This window comes from Spermophilus citellus (assembly GCF_964194105.1).
Source record: "Spermophilus citellus genome assembly, chromosome: 10".
NCBI lineage: Eukaryota > Metazoa > Chordata > Mammalia > Rodentia > Sciuridae > Spermophilus > Spermophilus citellus.
Window position 1 is genome coordinate 120,221,242 of NC_138197.1, and position 15,940 is coordinate 120,237,181.

The following is a 15,940-nucleotide window of genomic DNA, read 5'->3' on the forward strand; positions in this document are numbered from 1 at the left end:
GGGTCTCTGTCAAATCAAGGTGGGATGGGGGGGATAAGGCCCTAATTTACATTCAGATTCAATAAGAAAGTACCAAATGTCTATTTTTGTGATAGTCATTGAAAGACACTTTGTCTTATATTATTATTGAATTAACAGTACTATCAATAATGACTTGATAATAAGGCACTGAAAGTTTTCACAATAACAGCTTTTTTTTTTTTTTTTTTTTTCCTGGTGTAAAAGGGATCTCAGCACCATTTCCTTGGTTTCCCTCTATTGATTGCCAAACAACCTAAATGCATGGAACTGAACATTTCCAATCACTTTATACAAGAAAGCATCGCCATCTTTCCATTTACCTACCCGTGCTAGGGCTGGCTTGGGTTTTTTTCAACAGTTTGTTGGACTGGGATGAGGGTGGCTTCAGCCTAGGGGCTTCTTCTCACATCCACCCCAGAAGATTTTTGTGCACTTTGGATAATTTGGAGACAGCTCTACCCTCAGGGAAAACAGTTTTAAAATCCACTAACCCCTTTTGCCTTGAGGGGCTGGGGTGAGGGTGTCAGAGACTGCAAAGTCCCGGGGAAAACTCCATGGTCGCCTGCCCCCCCGCCCCCCTGCGGTTTCCCCTAACCTTGACTTTAAGTCGGCCCTCTTTAACCTCTTTCCAAAACAACGCTCCAGCTGGGCTGTCGTTTGAAAAAAACGAAACCGCCGAGGTTTGATCGTCGCGAAAAGGGCACTCGCTCCCGGGGGGGATTGGGGCAATTTGCTCGCTACGTCGTTCAGGGATTTAAATAATCGCGTGCCACCAGAAGCCCCCCTTCCCGCTCAGACGCCCAACCCGCTCGCTGCCACTTCCCTCTCCAAACGCTGGCGGGGGTGGGTGGCAGCACCGAGGCGATTTTATTCGTATTTTTTTCCTCCGGGTTTTGTCATGGAAACGCTGACACAACCTCCAGACGGCGGCCGAGCTCGGCCGGGGACTGAGGGCTTTTGGGACCCTGCGGGAGCGCGGCGCACTCCGGACTCCCCGGGAAACAGCTGGACGCGACCATGTCCCGGGCAGGGGCGGGGGGAGGCGACGCTCCGCCCCGGCGCGGCCCCGCCCTCCTCGCCGCTCCGCAGGCTCCCTCCCCTCGCCGGGGGCTGCGAGTTGCATTTGGTAAAACCCAGCCTCGGAATATATAGATCATTGGAGCGCAATGAAGTAGCCTTTGGAGAGGAGGGAGGGGGCCGTCCGACAGCTACAGCGGCCAGTGCAGCGCAGCGGTAGCAGCGGCGGCAGCACCATCGCCGCTCGCACCCCAGCCGCCCGGCCCGCGAGGAGGCAGCGGCGACCGCCGGAGCGAGCGGAGGAGGTGGCGGAGCGCGCGGAGAGGCGGGGAGGAGCAGCAGCAGGGGCGCGCGGACGCTGGTCCACGCATCTCGGCACTTCCAGACCAACTCCGGCGCCTTCCACACCTCGGCCCCGGGCTGGGGGCTCCGAGAACCGCCGCGAAGCCACCCGATCCTTCCCCGATCGCTGCCCAGCCCTGCCCTGCGCCTCCCGGGCTCCGGTCCGCGCGGCGGGGTCCCCACTCCTGCGCCCCGGGCGCGCCTCCCGGACTCCCCGGTCCCTGCAGCCAGGACAAAAGCCATGAAGCCGGCGCTGCTGGAAGTGATGAGGATGAACAGAATTTGCCGGATGGTGCTGGCCACTTGCTTGGGATCCTTTATCCTGGTCATCTTCTATTTCCAAAGTATGTTGCACCCAGGTAGGGGGCGCGTTAGCGTGGTTTTGTTGGATATTTTCTTCTCTCTCGCGCTCTCGCTAGCTCGCCTCGCCTGGTTTCTGCCTCTTCCAACCTTACCTCTTTCCCCTCGGCCTCTTCTTCGGGAATCCTGCCGCCGGGATCCGCCCGGGTCACCGAATTAGGATGGGGAGGAAGAGAGAAGGTGTGATTCTTCCTCTTCTTCATCCCAGCCCCAGACTGGAGGATGGGACCAGGAAGGGTGGTAGAGGTTTCCCCTCCTTCTTTCTTTTCTTTTTCTTTGTGTCTCTTGCCTGTCTGCGAGGTAGCAGGGAAAGGTAGAGGTTGTGGGGAGCTGCCAGGGGTGGGGGCTAGTTTGAAAAGGAAAAAACTCGGTTCCTGATCCTGCCGAGATCTGAGGATGAAAAGGCGCCCGGAGCTGGCCGCTCTGAGCCGGGCGCGCTGCCTCTTCCTGGTTGGGGGCCCTGGGGGCGAACGGAGCAAGCCCCAGCGAGGTTGCTAGTCCCTGCAGCGAACTAGGCAGCCCCATGCTCAGCTCCCACGTGTCCAGGGCTCGGCAGCGCTGCGCAGGTCGCGGGGAGAGACTGGGTTCCTGGAGCTGCCCTCCATCAGGCACTGGCCTTTTGCAAAACACCCGAGGGTCCTGCTCGGAGTTGATCTTGCGGCCAGTACCCTGGGTCCTGGCCCACCCCTACTACACACCCAACCTACTCCCAGGCCCTAAACTGGGGACCCAGAGCTCTTGGGTCACCCTTGGCCACAGTTTTGGAGGAAACTTTGGCCAGGTCTTGGGCGGATCGTCAGGTTGCATCTCCCTCTTCCTGGGTTCCAAGCATAGGAGTCCCCTCCTTGGTGTGTGTGTGTGGGGGGAAAGACCCTTTTCTCGGTTCTCCCCCCTGGCTTAGGCAAAGTTCCAGATCTGAAATCTAGACTAGGACAGGGAGGAACAGGGCTCGCTGCTGCTTCGGAGGAGCCAGAGGAAAGTTTGAGACCAGGGGGAGGTGGGTGGGTGCCCTCCTGCGCTGTGGCCCCGGACTTTGCTGCTGGTCTCCAACAGGTAGAACCTTCCCAGAAGCCGCCTGGGGTTATGAGTCTCTCCCCGCCAAGCCTTAGTCCCCACGCCACCTCCTCATTTGTCACCTCTTAACAGATCCCTGCCAGGCCACCTTGGCTCTGAAATGCATTTTTAATGTCTCAGAGTTGCCTTTCCCCGTGTAGTCACAACAATGATTTGCTGTTCGAATTGCAAGGAGTAGGGAGATGGAAACACATTTCCTTCCAGGGAAATGGGGTTGGTGGTTTTCATTTTGCACCCCCCCCCTTCTCCCCTCAGTGTGTATCTAACACTTGCAGCAGACGCAGCCCCGAATTCATCAAGCCTGCGCCTTGGTGGAGGGCAGAGGAATAAAGCTGTTCTCTGCATTACAGGCAGGGCTGCCGGCTCTGGGATTCCTTGACAGCGAGGGCACAGAGGGCCCCACTGCCCTGCGGGGCCTGGACCAGTCCTTAAGGCAGCCTGGCTGCCAGGGATATGGTCCCACACTACCCTATGGAACCTCAGAACATCCCAGCCAGCCCTTGTAAAAGATGGCTTTTGTTTGCAGCTGGGTATTTTTAGTTTAATGTCAGCAAACTAGAGCGGCGTTTGTCTCCTCACCCAAACCTGTGGTTGTGAAACTTCTAAGGGAATTTAAAAATGGACCTTGCTCACATTCCCCTAGCCAGGCCGCGGTTGCAGCAGGCATCAGAGAGTGCCAAACTTCTGGGGCTGCTGGAGACCAGGCCAGACTCTCCCCAGAGGGTTAGAGGACAGGGCCGTGTTCGGATATAATGGAGCTCAAACAGTTTGAACAAAGGGCCTGATGATCTGGTCTAGACTCGAGAGATGTGTTCAGGCCCATTCAAGTTTTGCTGGAACTGAGCATGCCAGGTAATGCTTTGCAGAAATGCCTCAACAGGGATCAGTGTCAGCCCCCAGCGGGAATGCACATTGGCTTCCCTGTACCTGTGAATTGTCCAGCCAAAATCCGTTTTCACAGATCCCATGAGAGAATTGGGACATAACTTTCTAGCTAAAGATAGTGGGAAGAAACTTTCAACTTGTAATTGGCTCTTTGCTAAAATTTCCAGCTCTAGTCAGAATATTTAGCCGGCTTGGAAGAAGATGGAGCTCTTTTCCGTCTAGCCTGTTGGAACTAGCAGCACAGCCTTTACTAAGCTTGAGCTGGTCAGGATCCTCTGTCTCTGATCTGCCCTGCCCTTTGCTTCGCTTTCTGGTCCCCTTTCCACACCAGAAATAATGTTTGTTTATCTATGTATTTATTTGGCATTTTTTAAAATTCATATTTCTATGAGGATGCTTTTCAGCTATATCCCCCTAGTGCACAGCAAATACGGCTTTCAAAACACTCTTTTGAATGTGGAACTATAGACAGTTAATTTGAAAGGTCTTCCTTGTTTGAAATTACATGTAGTTCAGCAAAAAATTCTGCATCAACACTTTATTATTACCTGGGGCATGCCAAATGCAAAAATGGTTTGGAATCCATTTAAAACTTTTTTTTTGGGGGGGGGGGCGGTGGGGTTCATTTTGTTAGAGTATACTTTTGATGACAACCTGTGCTACATCTTTTTTCCTATGGCTTTGAGTTTTGTGGTGCTGGGGATTGAACCCAGGACTTCCTGCATGCTAGGCAAGGGCTCTGTCACTGAGCTACATCCCTGGCCCTTTTTATTTTATTTTGAGACAGAGTCTGGCTAAGTTGCTCAGGCTGGCCTCCAACTTGCCATCCTCCTACCTCAGCCTCCCTAGTGCCTGGGATTATATACGCGTGTCACTGTGCCTGCCTTGAATTTCTTTAAATGTGATTTGATTTTTGCATCTCTGAAGAATCTTAGGATGAGGATAGCTGATACTGGTAGCCTGGCTTTGCAATTTCGGTTTCTCCAGGTCACTCTGGGAGAGGCAGTAGGGACCACAGCATGGTACAGATTGTCTTGCTAAAAATTTGGAGCCCTCTGGCAGGAGTTCTAGATGTGAGTTAGAAAAATAATGTTCCAAAAAAAAAAAAAAAAATGGACTTCAGGCTTCACTAGTGGCTGGAGGGTGTGAAGGGGAGAGGATCATAAAAGAAGACAGCTGTCAGGGGCCTGACTGTCTTTCCCTCCTGTTCTAATCCGGGGCCATTGTCTTTTGTACTTTTCTAATTCATAAGCTTGAGTAATTCATGAATTTGAGTAATCAGCCATCAATTAGTGGAGGGTTTAGAGAAATGGGCCTTGTCAGGCAGTTTTCTTTAGGAGTCTTTGACCCTCTGAGTTAATAATCTTTATTAAGAATACTTTTTGAGGCAGGCCCTACATTTCAAGCTCCGTTCTCATCCTGATGTTTTACCCAGTGCCCGACACGCGGTAGAGTCTCTGTAAAGTCTTCGCTGCCTGAATGCTTGTGACGTCTAGGAGTCTGGAAACAGACCCCTGTCGCCAGTTTCCAGGAAGGTGACTTCAGGCCTTGCCAAGAATGTCTCACTGGTGACTCTGGCTCTGTCGGTGGGGGCATGTCCTTGCCTTCCTGAGTTCCTCTGAGACCTAGACCCATTTTAAGCTGATCTGATACCAGAAAGGAGCTCTCACCGGGGCCTCAATTTTCGGCCCCTGAGGTGTCAGGCAGAGTGTGTCCTGGATGCTGAGGAAGGCTGGCCCCTTTTAGCCATGGACTTGAAGAACCTGTCCTCAGGACAGGCACCGCAGAGATGTGAACCACTCCCCAAAGCAGTGCAATTGGAGGCACATACCTGTGGTTTCTGCACTCTTTTCAGGCCCTCTGTGAACTTGTGGAAGTTCATCCCCTTACATTAAAATGTCTTGCATACCTGCAGCAGGCCCGGCTTTGATGGAGCAAGTGGGGTGAGGACTGGGGAGGCCTCTGGGCTGCCTCTGTGCTGAACCTCCCACCTCCTTTTGTGCTGTGGGGTAGGATTGTGGTTTTTGTTTGAAGGCTAAGGTTTGTAGAAGAGAGACCTGCCTGCCAGGAGAAAGGCTTTTCTTCTCTCCCTCTTCTCTCTTCCTTTTGCATTATGTTGACTTTCAATGTCACCTGGGATTTCTTTGCCCTGGTTGAATGTAGAGTCTTTCTTTAAAGACTTCTCCGGTTACCTCCATGTAGTTTCATTGGACCAGGTTGAATATAAAATGCAGTTGGTATTGAACTTTTAATCTAATTATAAACATAATGGTCTTTGAAAGTTGGGGTGCCTGAAGATAAACAATTATCCGTTGTTTGATCACTCAACGGCAAACTGCTAGTTTTTCTCTACTTGCTAAAACATATATGCAAATGAACAGGCCTCATAAAAATGCTGCAAAATCTGAAACTTTTTGAGAGTCGATGTGGAAAATTCCACACCTGACTTCATGTGATGGATCACATTCAAAACACAGATGCACTAAAAATATTGTATTAAGCTACCCTCAGGCTGTGTGTGCAAGGTGTATGAGACATAAATGGATTTCACATTTATATATGGGTCTGACTCCCCAAGATATCTTATTATGCATATGCACATATTCCAAAAATCTGAAAAAACGTCCTAAATCTGAAACACTTCCGGCCCTACACATTTCAAATGAGGGATATATTACCTATATGTATTAAAAAAAATTTTTGAAGTGACATCATGCATTTTTTTACCTTGACTGATAAAATATTATTTTAGATAAACGAATCACTATGGTGACTAGTTATTAAGTTTGAAGACAGTATGTTTAGTCACAACCTCTTAAATTCATAGACCTGCGTGTGTCTCTGTCCCCACCTACCCCTTTGCAGGATATCAGGCCAGAATTGTTTCATTTCTTTTTTTCTTTTTTGTTATTGTTCTTGCACAAATTTGTTTTACATGAGAGAATCTTTTTGCTTAGGCACAGAATGAGTTTGGGGTCATAGAGACATAGTGACTGTTTTTGTGTCACCTATCTGAAACTTCCTTGGGAAAAGTGTCAAGACAGTGTTCCATATGAAGCCCTTCTTTATGAACCCTGGAAACAGCATTAAACAACTGAAAGACAAGACATCCTCTGTTGGGGGTCTCCCCTGGGTGGTGCCTTCACAGCACGGTTTCCTTACAGCAGCGGCTGAGATGAGATAGACTCTCTTACGCAATTTCCTTTGACAGTTAGAACCACTGTTGGTTCCAACTCATTGTCTTGTGAAATAAGCCGGGTGATCAGGCACCTCCGAAAGGGAGGCTGGGGGTTTGTGTGGGGTGGGGAGTGAGGGGCCAGGGGATCCCTCCCCTAGCAGAGGCAGCCCCGTTTCTAGGTTCTGGTGGAAGATCATTTTGCCTAGGACTGGCTTAGCACAATCATTTAAAAACAGGAAATCAAAGGCTCAGAAGCTCAGGCGCCACCCTTTCCCTTCTAAACCCCACTGAGGGACAGACCCGGTCTTATTCTGGAGGTCAAGTGACAAAGGTTGTCACGAAAGCCAGGGCCAGCAGGCTTCTTTTTAAAGCGTTGATACAGAAAACCCAGAAGTCTGGCTGACACATTTTTCTTTCTTTTGAGTTTTGCTTTTGAATCAGGGGACCCCATCTTTAGAAGAAATCAAAGGGCGGGCAGTTCTTCGTATGAGGTCATTGAGCAAGCTGATCCGTCAATTAGAATTTCCTGGAGCTTGTAATCGGATGCACCTTAGATCGGATGTGGTGGATTGAAACTTGCAGAGTTCCTCTCAGGTTCTAGGTCCTGGGGACGCACCATGAGCATCTGTCCCTCATGGAACATGCACTCTCCTGGGGCAGACAGATGCTGGGCTGCCAGTGGAGAGGTCAGACGTGTTTATGGTCTAAGGAAACACTAAGCAGGGAGGAGAGTCCAGGGGCTGTGATGTCACAGAGAGGTAATTAGGAATGTCATTGATAAGATGACATGGGAGAGCAGAGACCTGCAGAAGTGAAGGGGCAGGACATGTGTCCACTCTGGGAAGCATGTTTCAGGCGGGGAGCCCCCGGGGCCAAGTCTTGGTCCCAGAGTGAAAGAAAACATCCTTGGGCTGGGGATGTGGCTCAAGCGGTAGCGTGCTCACCTGGCATGCGTGCGGCCCAGGTTCGATCCTCAGCACCGCATACAAACAAAGATGTTGTGCCCGCTGAAAACTAAAAAATAAATATTAAAAAAAAAAAAGACAGAAAACATCCTTGGCAAGGAGGTCAGCGTACCTGGAGCAGAGGGAGGCAGGGAGACCATGAGGAGGGGTGGATGACCGTGTGGGCCTTGTCCCTGGCTGTGGCAGGAAGGCCAAGCCCAGGAGGCTTCGTGCCCAGAAGCATGGAGCAGAGGTGGCTTGGAGCAGGGCTGGAATCTCAGGTCTCCTGCTTGCACACTCAGATGAGGCCTCCTGCTCCTGCAGTCTCGGGCGCCCACCGTGCACTTGGTTGAAGTGTCACCCTGTGAAGCTCCCCCACCTGCAAACTAGACGGGCTCCATTTTCAGTTTTTAAAGCAGTAACATACAAACCAGAAAAAGAGATTGAGCTGAGTTTGTTGGGGGGCATCTTAAGCTCTTCAAGGTCCAATGGGTGGAATCAAATCAGCCCTAAACAGCATTGGGCGCACGTTGTCACTCCGTGAGCACAGAGGGGTAAAATGGGCCTGGGATTTGGGAGGGAAAGGCCTGGGTGCTAGTCTGTGTCCCCGACTACCTGTCCTCTGAGTGCCTGTTTTATGACACATATTTTAATACTGACATTTGAATATGTGTCCTGGTTGGTGGCATCTTTGCAGGGTGCTGACCTTTAATGAGCAGGCATTTCTCTCTTAGTGGGACTTCCAATAGCAGTGTGCCTGACCAGTTGGTGCATTCCAAGGCCGCTACTATAGATTGTGAAGGTACCTTTTGTCACCCGGGGCATACTTAGTAACCTCAGGCAGGTGATTTAAAAAAAAAAGACTCTCCTGCCAGGGCTCCCCTGGTTGGCCTGGTCACCGCTTCTTAAGCAGGCGGGCTGCCGGGGGCCCTCTCCACGGGGCTGGCCCCTTTGCAGAGCCGGGAGCTTGCAGTTAGTATCTCTCTTTGATGAATGGTGAGGTTGGTTTAGAGTCAGGAAGGGAAGGGAAGGAAATAAGTTATTTACTCGGGCCTTCAACCTGGAAGTTCAAATAGAAGTAGACGCAGAAATTTCCTGGAGAAAAAAAAATCCAGACATGTGAAATCTTTTCATTTTTTTCCCCCAAGGCCTCCGAGCTGTTGACGGGCTTTAGTATTTCTCTAGTCTTTTCAGAAAAGTGTTGTAGTTCTTACTTGTACCCCTTCCCCTTTGGCTCAGCAGGGTATGCATCCTGTCCTGATCATCCTTCCTACCCCTGGGCCTAGCCAGGGGGTCTGAGGAACGCTTATAGAGTGACTAAGTGAATGTCAAAACCACCCCTTCCAGCCATCTCCACTGATGGAGAGGGAGGAGCCGCCTCCGGCTGCTGGTAACCCAACAGCTTTCTCCCCAACCTCCCTGCTCCTGTTCTGCTCTAGTGCAGGCAGGTAATAGGAAGCAGCCCAGGTATTTGAAGCAGAAAGGAACTGACCGAAGGGAATTTTGTGCTTGCGGCTACCGGGAGCAGGGCCTGTAGTAATTCATGAGTGGGTGTGTATTGGCATGACTTCTCCAAACACCTGACGCACCAGGGGTGCTGCTGCCTCTCACACTGGGTCTGGGGCTATTTATTAAGTTCTAGATAAAACCAGTGACAGAGCTGGAGAGTGGGTCCTGTAAGGCCGTTTACAAAATCCTGGTGTCCCATCACTGTGCTGACCAGTAGCAAAATAGCCCCGCAGGCAGGAAGGTGGCCTCTGCTTCCCGGCTGCTTTCTGCATTTCAAATGAGTGCTCCTTGCAGGGGGACCAAGTTCCTATCCAGAACCTTCGCTTCCAACGAGCATGGGAAATGCACTTTCCAGTGGCCAGGTCTGCAGCGTGGAAAGCATTCTAGAAAGAGAGTAGAATGGGTAATGAGCACCAACGTGCCCTGTTGGTAAAACACACCCGAAGAGCTCTCTCCAATATGTTTTGTTTATGAATAATCTAAACACATCCCCACCATCATTATCTAACTTCATGGGACCCTGTCTGCCACGGTGAGTGGAATTCCACGTGTTTGTTATCTTCTGGATAATTCTGTGGGTTTCATTCTTTCTCTGTGGTCTTTTTTACCGTGTAGTGTGACCCAGAAAGAGAGGCTCATTGCTTTCTCGCGGCCTGCATTGTGACCATTATCTCCCAACTCTGGCTTCCTGGCTGGGTCCCTTTGAGCCTCTGTTACATTTTGTGAGTTTTAGGATAGTTAAAGCAGGTCTCACGGCTGTAGACCGGACCACAGCAGAAGCTGTTGGGTCACCAGCAGCTGGTGGCGGCTCCTCCCTCTCCTGATCCACTGAGCGCAGGTGGCCACTGTTGTCTGTGGTCTGCGGTTGCCCATCTTGCCCCTCAGGTGGCCTGCCTGCATGTTGTAAATGTCACGTGACTTGAGGTGACAGGTGAGATGGGGTGCTTCTGACTGTATAAGTAACATTACTTAAGTTTCACTTTTATTTAGATTAAGTAAAACCAGGAGTCTTAGTGGTCCTTCCCAGACTCCTTTGAGGTCCACCGTCCCCGGACTTTGGAACTCCAGGTCTAGACTCATCTTGATGTAATCCGTTACCCTCAGACCCACCCTGGCCAACGTCAGGCAGAAGTACAGCTTTAACCCAGCACCGCTGAGCTGAGAGGTTCTGATAAGCAGCAGGGGAAGGGCTGCTATCTCAGGTAGATATGGACAGAGAGAAAGAAACCTGGCAGCTGAAGTGTTTGAGCTCTTATCAGTCCCCGACTCGAGTAGTTTTCTTAAAAGCTCTGGGGGAACAAAACCCACAAAGTCAACTCAAGGGGGACGGGCTAGTGACCGGGTTGCTGTTGGAGCTGCTAACTTCAAAGAATCCCCAAAGTGGGAGAGCACAGAGGCCCCCTTGACATACCTTAATGGTTGACATGTGGTAGCGTCATTGTATGTGGTCGCCGGCCACCATGAATCTGAGGCCAGAGACCAGTTTCCAGGCTGTGCTGCCCACTGTGCGCATCTGACCCCCTTCAAGACGTTCTCAGTGAATGTTCACTTGGCACTGGGCTCTGTTCTAGGTGCTGGGGACAAAAGACACAAAACTCCGTGCCCCTGTGGAGCACGGTCTAGTGGGGGAGTCTCAGTGACGGATGCTGAAGTTGTAGCTTGTGGTGACCAGTGTTCTGCAGAGCATGATGAACCAAGGACGGGGCTGTGAGGTGGCAGTGCCATGGGAGGCTGTTGCCATTTTATTATTTATTATTTATTCATTAGTTTGGTACCAGGGATTGAACTCCGGGATGCCTAACCCCCTGGGCCATATCCCCGTCCCTTTTAAAAATATTTTATTTAGAGACACGATCTCGCTGAATTGCTTAGGACCTCACTGAGTTGCTGAGGCTGGCTTTGAACTTGTGATCCTCCTACCTCAGCCTCCCTGAGTCGCTGGCATTACAGGTGTACACCACTACACCTGGCCAATTTTAAATAGAGGGTCAGGGGAGGTCTCTGGGAAAAGAGGGTTTTAAAGATTGAAGGAGAAGATATATAGAGGATACTCCTATGATGTAGTAAGGCTCTTTATTGGCTATTATTCAATAAAGATGGCCTGGCGTCTGGCATTTAATATATATTATTCCTCACAGGACCTTTCTGAGGTCCACACAATTGTTATCACCAGTTTATTAGAGAATCTCGTCACAAGGATTGGGATTGATGGAATCAAAACTAACCAAGGTGGTCTGACCTTGTGTCTATTGCTCTGAACATCTAGTAGGGCCTGTCAATTGGAGGTCCTCTTTGCACTCACCCCAAGGATTGATGACAGCCATTGGAACTCAGTGCCAGGGTGGGACCTTTCTGACCATCAGAGTCAACTCCCAAAGGCCACAATCTTGAGAAAACCCTCAGATCTCTGCGTAAACAGCATCTGGCCTCAGACCTGCTGCACCCATGACTTGGACAGGTGCCCAGCACATGATAGGAGCTTAATAATGGATGGGCTGAGACTGAGGGCAAGTGATGGACTCACAGATTTGGCCCTCAGGTGCCAAGGGAGGGTAGAATAATGCCCACCTCTCCTGTGGGTGGCAGGTGAGCACCAAATGTGACAGGGGACGTGAGAGTGCCTTCGTGGTGGACGTTGGGACCCTGTACACAGGTGGTAGTTAGAATGGCCACATGCGGTCCCTCTTTCTGAGATTTTGACCTTTGCTTGTTCAGCAACCCTGTTGTTCTCATTCTGGAGCCAGTCTTTACCCAGACTCCTAGGAAGCCCTGCCCCGGGTGCTTCAGGCCTCGTCTACTGTGCTAAATGGCCACCCCACCGTCATCGCCAAAGTCTAGCTGCCTCCAGGCAGCATTTTTGTGCAAGCAGAGTTTATATTTGGTGGGGAAAAAATCAGCTTTGTGGTTTCATGCCGAGTGCAAAGACCATAAGCTTTTCCCCCCCAATTATGCACATCATTACCCCTCAGGTTCCCATTAACTTTAAAAAGTGACACTTGGAAAACATAACAGCGCAGGGCACCAGTCAACGCCATTTCTGAAGCTGAGCTCTGAGGAGGGTGGAGAGCAGTCATTTGGGAGAGACCTCTTGTGCGATGGCAGCCCTCAGGGGCACAAGCAGTGGTCAGGTGGTTTGCACGGCTCCTTGCACAGGACAGAGCTGCCCGGGCCTTCTCCACATCTGGGCCTGTTGCGTGCGGTGGAGGACCTTGTGGGTTCTTGCTCAGGGGTCTGTCACTCACTCCTTGACTGCAGGTGTCATGGAGCTTCCGCATGGAGGGCCTTCCTAACTGGCTAGTCCCCCCCCCCCCCCATGTCATCAGATGCTGACATTTGGGGCAAAGGTTCTGTGACCCTGTTTCAGGTGGGGCCTTCTCTTCCTCGGCCGGAGGCAAAGGGCATGCTCAAGGCAATCTCTTTGGGCCTTTGTGCCTAACACTTCCTCATGGGCTGAAGCGGCCCGCCATGTCCATGCACCTGACCATGCGTTAGACCATCGGCTCTCAACTGGGGCTGGTTTGCCTTCTCCTCCAAGGGACATGTGACAATGTCTGGAGAGATTTGTGGTCGTCTCCTCTGGTGAGAGATTGCAACTAGTGTCTAGTGGGTGGAGGTCGGGGTGCTGCTGGACTTCCTGCACAGCACAGGATCCTCCTTCCCCCCACAAAGACCAACCCAGCTCAAAATATCAACAGTTGGGAAACCTTTATTTAGATTCAGTGTTTATCCGAGGCTTTCCTTAAAAATAATACTAGCAACAATGGTCACTTACTAAGTACTTACTCCCAGATGATAGTCAGCTGCAGTCCTTGGACTATCCCATTTGATCTCTCCTGCAGCCTCTTGAGGTTGGCCTCCCATTGTCCAGATGAGGAGACTGAGGTTTTGAGAGGCCAGGAGCTTGCCTACCTGGGAGATTGGAACAGGACCCTGGCTCCGGGATGATGACACCAAGGACTGTGACAGTCACTGGTAGACTCTGTCAACTTGTTCTGGGTTTCAACTAATTAGGTCAAGAGGTAATTATTTCATTAGGGCCCCGAAGCTCAGCTGTGGACTCGGTGCCTGGGCCATTCAGTGATAGCCTCTTCTCTTCTTACCTACACTCTATCCCCGGTGAGCTCATCCCCTCTGGGGACCAGGGCTGTCATCTGTGTGCATGTGACCCTCATCTCTCTTCAGCTTGGCTGTGTCCTGAGGTCAGAGTCCAGTTCCTAGGATACCTCCCATGTGATTCCTCTGTCCCCTTCTCTTGCTCAGAGTCTGGGAATGATGGCCTTTCTCTGCGTCCCAGAGTACTTAGTGCTGGGCCCTCTCTGATCCTACATGCACTGGTGACTGGCTCCTTCAGGACAGGGGCCATGCTTTGTTCCCCACAGCGTCTCCACATCTGGTGCCTCGTCCTCACTCGGGAAGGGTCTGTTGCAGGCCGCCCAGGGTTCCTCCTGCTTGGGAGGGGCAGGTGTGCACTTCTCATTACAAACTTGATTTACAGTTTGATTCTACAATGAGCCGCTGTTGGAAAGAACCAAGCAGCGACCCTTTTGATAACCATGGTCCCCAAGTGAAGGGACAGTGTCAAAACTGTGGTGATTGCATCACCAGAGTCATGAGTATGTCCCAGGAAGCCATCTGTTGATTCAGGTTGCAGGGTAAGGGTCTCACATAGGACCCTTTTAGGGCGTCACTGGCCAGTAGAAGCATGTGGCCCACCACATACGTAACTAAATCTTCTGGTGACCACAGAGGAAGAAGTAAGAAGAAACGGGTGGGATTGATATCTGAACTAACCAGTGTTAAAATTATTATAATAATCTTCTTTTTTATTATTTCTTACATACATCATGATAGAGGGGTGCATTACATTCATAATTTTTTTGCATTACAATTCTTAATACACCTTTATACCACAGTGTATCAAATCTCTGTTTGTATGTAAGGTATGTTGACACCAAATTCACATCTTCATACATGAATTTTGTATAATGATGACCGTCTCCTTCCACTATCCTTATATTCCCATTCTCCCTCCCACCCCTATTCCCTATCTAGAGGTAATTTTTCCACCCATGCTCTCCCTCCCTACCCCACTTTGAATCACCGACCTTATATCAGAGAAAACATTCGGCATTTGTTTTTTGGGGGATTGGCTAACTTCACTTAGCATAATTTTCTCTAATGCCATCCATTTCCCTGCAAATTCCATGATCTTATTATTTTTTAGTGTTGAATAATATTCCGCACAATTCACAGTAGCTAAACTGTGGAGCCAACCTAGATGTCCTTCAGTGGATGAGTGGATAAAGAAAAACGTGGCATTTATTCTTTCTTTTTTTTGATATCAAGCCTTCAGAAATCCATTGTGTATTTGACACCTACTTTGTTTGGACTAGCCACGGTTTACACACACAGCAACCACATGTGACTGGTGGCTGCTAGCATGGCAGGTGGCACCAACGGACTGGAGCACTCTGGGTGCTGTGGACTAGGATTGTGTTTTTCCCTTCCCCTCCCCCACTTTTTTAAAAGGGACCTGGTCTTTCCTTTTGGACTCTATCCCTTGAGAAGAAAGAGTTTGACTCTCCTGGGACTCAGTGTGTTAAAGGGGAGATTTGGTGGGGAAGCCGTCTGAGGTCATGACAGGCTTCTAAGCCTGGGTGGCTCCTCAGTGGCCCTCTGAGGCGTGGCTCTCCCTTGAGATACTAGAGCTCCATCCACAGATGAGGCCTGGGGGTGAAAGCCATCGATCAGGGAACTGCCTGCGTCTGCTTTGCAGTGGTTCTGATGCGAAGGTGGGAGGGCCACGCCCCAGCTAAGGAGGGGTTAATCCTCTGGATGGACAGAAGTGCACAGGAGTCTGGGGATTTAAAGAGAGAGACTGACTGAAGGGGAAGAAGCAGGGAGGGGGAAGAGGATTTCCACTGGGGGGTGTCGAGAAAGGCTTCAAGGGACAGGTGACATCTGCCCTGGGCCCTGAAGGATGAGTAGCAGTTGCTGGGGGCATGTGGGAAGGAACAGGAAACAGCCCTGGTGAGCTGCCTGCTCATCGGGGAGGGAGGCCGTTAGCAGGGATGTCTGGGAACACTGGGGGCCCAGGGGTGGAGGGGACGTTGCAGGAGACCCGAGGCCGCTGAGTGCTGCTCTCAAGTTTGAATCTTATTCTTGGGACTAGGGAGCCATAGAAGATTCAGGGTCTCTTGTTTTTCAGAAGTGACATTTAAGCTTGATTTGAATGTTCCTGTTTCAGTGGAAATGCAGAAGTTTCAAACTCACTTTCTCAAAATGAACTCGGGGACATTTTGGAATAGTTTCTGTTATCATTTAGCGGGAGCTGAGATTATTCATGAATGTACCGAGTGCAAAGTAAGACGGGGTTTCAGAGCACTCTAGGGTGGGATTTGAAACTCCGCTGTTTGCATTGCTCATGCCAAAGTTTTAGGCCGGAGGTTGAGTTTCAGTCTCTTGGTTGCTAATGGTGCCCCCAGGTTCGCCCTCCAGGGGCCCTGAAAGAAGTGGCAGGAGAAAGGGAGAGTGTGTCGCTCCTCCCAGGGAGGAGAATTTCTGGTTTCCTTGTGAGCTCAGGGTGGATCTGGGGTCGGGTTGCAGCTGG

The 15,940-nt window shown here is 50.6% G+C and overlaps 1 protein-coding gene across 2 annotated transcripts in view; it reads left to right on the top strand.

Annotated features, from left to right (window-relative positions):
- Positions 1-1,060: 1,060 nt before the first annotated feature.
- Positions 1,061-15,940, top strand: part of CHST11 (carbohydrate sulfotransferase 11) — a 218,089-nt gene continuing 203,209 nt past the window's right edge. The window contains exon 1 of one of the 2 annotated variants that reach the window (XM_081310756.1): positions 1,061-1,739. In XM_081310756.1, the coding sequence (XP_081166882.1) occupies positions 1,622-1,739 (118 nt within the window). In that variant the 5' untranslated portion in view covers positions 1,061-1,621. The remainder of the gene's footprint in view (positions 1,740-15,940) is intronic. The other variant, XM_081310757.1, reaches the window with a different exon arrangement.